Source organism: Sylvia atricapilla, unplaced genomic scaffold (genome assembly GCF_009819655.1).
Source record: "Sylvia atricapilla isolate bSylAtr1 unplaced genomic scaffold, bSylAtr1.pri scaffold_41_arrow_ctg1, whole genome shotgun sequence".
Classification (NCBI taxonomy): domain Eukaryota; kingdom Metazoa; phylum Chordata; class Aves; order Passeriformes; family Sylviidae; genus Sylvia; species Sylvia atricapilla.
Genome location: NW_027077150.1, coordinates 97687 through 102663, shown reverse-complemented (window position 1 = coordinate 102663; position 4977 = coordinate 97687). Strand labels below are relative to the sequence as shown.

Genomic DNA, 4977 nt, shown 5'->3' with positions numbered 1-4977 from the left:
TCTTTGTTACACCCTCTTGCTGTGGAGATGGTGCTGCATGGCCAGGGCTGCTCTCAGCTTTCTCCTAAAGGAAAGGGAAAGGGGCTGTCAGGGTCGTCTGTGTCACTGACACTTCTGCACTGTCACCCTGGGCATCAGCAGATCTGCCTCAGAGCTCCCTCAGAAAGTGCCTCCTCACCCTCCGCTACCTCCAGACAGCACCAGCAGCACCCTGGCTTGCAACATCACTGTTTGTCTGAGCTGCCCTTAAGGGCCTGCTGCCAGGGAGATGGCCCTGGGCAGTGGCCTGTGCTGGGAGGGGTGTGCAGGGCTGAGCTGAGCCCCCAGGGCTGGGCTGGGCTCTGGGAGCACTTGCAGGGACAAGGCTTGGGTAGAGACAAACAGCTCCCAATTGGCAGAGCTCCAGGCATCAGAGAGCCAGAGCAGCCCTGGATATCCCTCCCTGTCCAGCTCCAGAGGGAAAGAGAGAAGGGATTGGAGGGATTGACTTTGAAACTGGAGCCTTCAAATAGTCCACTTTCTTTTTAAAACATGCTTTATTGTGATGACCCTGACAAAAAGGGGAGATGAAACGAACAAAGGGCATTTGTGTGGGACCATCAGATCTGACTGCACTGGGGCACAGGAAGCTGTCTTTTACCTCTGGGCTCTCCAGTTTACGGTGAGAGCAGTGCTGAAGATAAGGCAGTAACTCAGCAGCAAATCCTGAACTGAAAAAAAAAAAGTATTCGGCGAAGTTCCCCCAAAGGAAGAGTAGTAGTTTACAAGGGGATTCCTAATAAAATTGCGCAGGATTGACTCAAGGAAATCTGTCCCAGCTTCTCACTGTTTTCTTTTAACAGCCCACGATGCTCAGAGTGAAGGAATGTCCAACAGCAGCTCCATCAGCCACTTCCTCCTGCTGGCATTGGCAGACATGCGGCCACTGAAGCTCCTGCACTTCTGCCTCTTCCTGGGCATCTCCCTGGCTGCCCTCCTGGGCAACAGCCTCGTCATCGCTGCCGTCGCCTGTGGCCACCACCTGCACAGCCCCATGTTCTTCTTCCTGCTCAACCTGGCCCTCAGCGACCTGGGCTCCATCTGCACCACTGTCCCCAAAGCCATGCACAATTCCCTCTGGGACACCAGGACTATCTCCTATGCAGGATGTGCTACTCAGCTATTTATGCTTGTTTTTTTCATCACATCAGAGTTTTATCTCCTGACCATCATGCGATATGACCGCTACATGTCCATCTGCAAACCTCTGCATTACAGGACCCTCCTGGGCAGCAGAGCTTGTGTCTACATGGCAGCAGCTGCCTGGGCCAGTGGCTTTCTCTATGCTCTGCTGCACACAGCCAATACATTTTCCTTGCCCCTGTGCCAGGGCAATGCCCTGGGCCAGTTCTTCTGTGAAATTCCACACATCCTCAAGCTCACCTGCTCTAAATCCTACCTCAGAGAACTTGAGATTGTTGTGGTTGGTTCCTTTTTAGCTTTTGGTTGTTTTGTGTTCATTGTTTTCTCCTATGTGCAGATCTTCAGGGCCGTGCTGAGGATCCCCTCTGAGCAGGGACGGCACAAAGCCTTTTCCACCTGCCTCCCTCACCTGGCTGTGGTCGCCCTGTTCCTCAGCACTGGCACCTTTGCCTACCTGAAGCCCCCATCCATCTCCTCCCCATCCCTGGATCTGGCCCTGTCAGTTCTGTACTCGGTGGTGCCTCCAGCCCTGAACCCCCTAATCTACAGCCTGAGTAACCAGGAGCTCAAAGATGCCCTGAGGCAAATGATTACTGGTTGTTTTCAGAAGAAATAAGCTCTCATTCTTTTTCATAGCTGTTACTGTGTTACTCTTTTACTCACGCTCTGTCCTGTATTTTTTGCTGCTGACACAGGAGTTACACTTTTGAGATTTTTTTCCCCACAAATTTATTGATGATACAATTTTTCATTCAGTATTTGCCTTTCTAGCAAACCCAGAGACTGTATTACCAAGGAGCTGTACTACATATGTGCTTACACGAAATAAAATTTCTGTATCGCCTTGTTTGCCTGACATCTTTCCTTGCTGACTTCTCTGGAGCTGCAGGATTGATGCCTCTGGGCAGAGCTGGGTAAAAAGACAACCCCAGTGCTTCTTACTGCCAGGGAGCCCCAGGCTTTGTCCTCCATAACCTCCCTTTCCTTCTCTTCCACACTCTCCTTCAGAGCCCCTGGGTTGGTTTAAGACCTCAGGGCTCTGTCAGCTCAGTGCCAGTCCTGCTGTGTCACTGTCCAGGGACTGCAGGCAGGGACAGGCCATGGGCTGTTCTGGGGCAGAGCTGGGCTCTGCAGCAACATTTCCATCATGTCAGGGCATCTCCTCAGTGCATGGCCTAAAAGCGTCATTCTTCCTCTCTAATTGGTTTTAAGGCTGTGCCAAACACAGTGCCCTGGAGAGGAAAACAGCAGTGACCAGCAGAAGTGTGGCAGTGTTCAGGGTAGGGGCTGTCCCACCAGTGCCCTTGCAAAGCCAGCACTGCTACAGCAGAGGCCTCTCACCCCAGGCTAGAGAGGTTTTTCTTCCATGCATGGAGGGACATCAAGTGACTGGGTCAGGAGTTTGTGTTTGCAATGCATGGACAAGACACAGCCCTGAACATCCTGTGTGTGTGAGGGGACATAAACCCAGTGAGCACAGACACCTTCAGCTGTTCCTGGAGTTTCCAGGCAGTGACATGATGGAAACGAGGCCGCGGGAGACGAGTCTCATGATATCATGGTCAACAAGTTTCTGTTTATTGCTTCCAAAGTTATCATTTTTATACAGACAGTAATTAGCTCATGCATATTGCAAAACTACAGCTCATCATTGGTTGCTTTCTATGACGCATATAGCTTTTGTGTTTGGCCTTGCTGTTGCAAATTTCTTCGCTTTATGTATCTTTCTGCATACTATGTATTTTCAACATCCCTGTTGCATCCGTTCTCACAGGTAATGTATACTTGCCACCAGTCATGTAGCTGCTAGCTGCACCTTATCGTGGCCTTTGCTACGCAGCCATTCCTCTGAGAAACTCTCCACACTTCCCCCGTTTTCTTTTTGCACTAGTAGAGAGGTGTTCTATTTGTCAGTGATCATCTTCATCAACGCATTCTGCAGGCACTTAAAAAGGCAAGATAACAATAGCAGTACTACAAAAATCACAATATCCACTGTAATCAAATGTTGTAGCAAAGAAGTAAGCCAAGGTCCTAGTCCTAACCCCTTAAGCCAATTATCAAGTCCAAAGCCATTGTCCTGTTGCAAATGTGTGGTTAACGTGCATAGGGTCTGTATTTGTGCATGTATGGTGCTAGAGTGATCCGACAGGTTCATACAACACATCCCTTCAAATTCCTCACAGCCATGGCCCTGTGCCAACAATAAAAAATCGATCGCAGCCCTGTTTTGGAGCGTAGCATGTCTTACAGAGTCTACATCCATCAATAATTGAGATAATGCTGTTGAGGTAGCATTTGTCTGTTTTGCTAGCCAACAGCCCAATCTATTTAGTGTAGACAGTGTATGCGCCGTACCAATTGATGAGAGAAGGGATCCCATTATCCTTTCTCCTGTCGACCAAAAGTTTACTTTATCATTACAGTTTGATGCAAAAGCATGTACCATTCTCCTCACTCTGTGATGCCATTTGTGTATTTGAAGAATCATGGAAGTGTTTGGTATAAGCAGTGTTAAGCGGCCCAAAGTACATGGTCCTCCTAACAATTTAGACGGAATTCGGGCCCAAGCTCAATCACCACAGATGAGGAATACCCCGTAAGGTAATGCTATGGGACTATTAGATGACCTCGATATTTTGGTACTTGTATAGTTACACCATTGAGTGTCATTTTTGTATATTAACAATGTAGAGTTGACATTTATCGGGTGTAATAGATTGACACCTGATCTCCCTGGTCCAGCATGGTAGACACTTGTCCAATTGAAATATATACACCAATCTGCCTTCAAGGATCCTAATATCTCAGTTTCCTGAGGCTCTAAAGGGGCTGCAGGGAAGTTGGGTATTACTTTGTCCCATTGATCAGCGTAAGTGTTATTCAGCTGACAAATTGGCACTGATGGACAGGGCAGTTCATCCAAGGGCACTCCTACCAAACAAGTAGAAAATGGGTTACCTGGTGAGGACAGTGCCAAACATAGGGCCTCTTGTCCTGTTTTGTTTGCCAAGGTTGCCCAAACGTTTTCTTTTGGCTGTGGGGGTATCCAAAAGGCACTAGTGATACTACAATATTGTAATATCATAATAAGCAGTATCAGGTTACCCAGTGTGATTTTCATTGTTGCTCCTTCTTTTATGCCTTTGCTTATTCCTCTTGGCTGCCAATTGACTAAATCTATGGCAAAGGTGCTCCCAATCCTCAGGTTCCACCATCCACTGTCGAGGGATTTTACAGGTGTCACCACACAGCTTTTGCAACACTTGGGACTTACTAAGGGCCTTAGTTCTCTCTATCAAATGACTAAGTTCCCAAAGAGCATATGCCAAGGCTTGTTGCTCTCGGCTCTCAAATAACCGAACTGCTTCAGCAAACGGTAACCCAGTACTCAATTCAAGTGCTCGTCGAGCACTGTTACGTCTCCATTGCTCTCTACACACAGCACACCATTTCTGCCCAACAGTCGCTCTTTGGTGAATCCACTGCTTCTGATTACACCCCCCGCAATATATTAGCAACCAAGCACAATGACCTTGTTGCAAACAGTTCAAGCACGCATGACAATCTAGCTCTCAAATACGATAGTTAGCTAAGCAAGCAAGCAAGTAATCCAGTTGATCCAGTGTCTGCACGTCCACCAAGTCTGGTCTAAGAATGGTTAGCAAATAGGGTCGATGTGGCTGGATCAACAGCTTCAGATGCAGTCGTATGTTCCTGACGGTCTCCACTTTGCAATGGCTTTGCTGGCTTGACCCAGCGTGCAGGGATCCACTTAGTACCTGTAGGGGTGGA

General features: G+C 48.2%; 1 protein-coding gene across 1 annotated transcript; it reads left to right on the top strand.

Moving 5' to 3' along the window:
- The first annotated feature begins 865 nt into the window (after positions 1-865).
- LOC136374943 (olfactory receptor 14C36-like) lies at positions 866-1798 on the top strand. Its single transcript, XM_066340314.1, has one exon. It carries the CDS (start codon positions 866-868, stop codon positions 1796-1798), a length of 933 nt encoding a protein of 310 aa, XP_066196411.1.
- The last annotated feature ends 3179 nt before the right edge of the window (positions 1799-4977 follow it).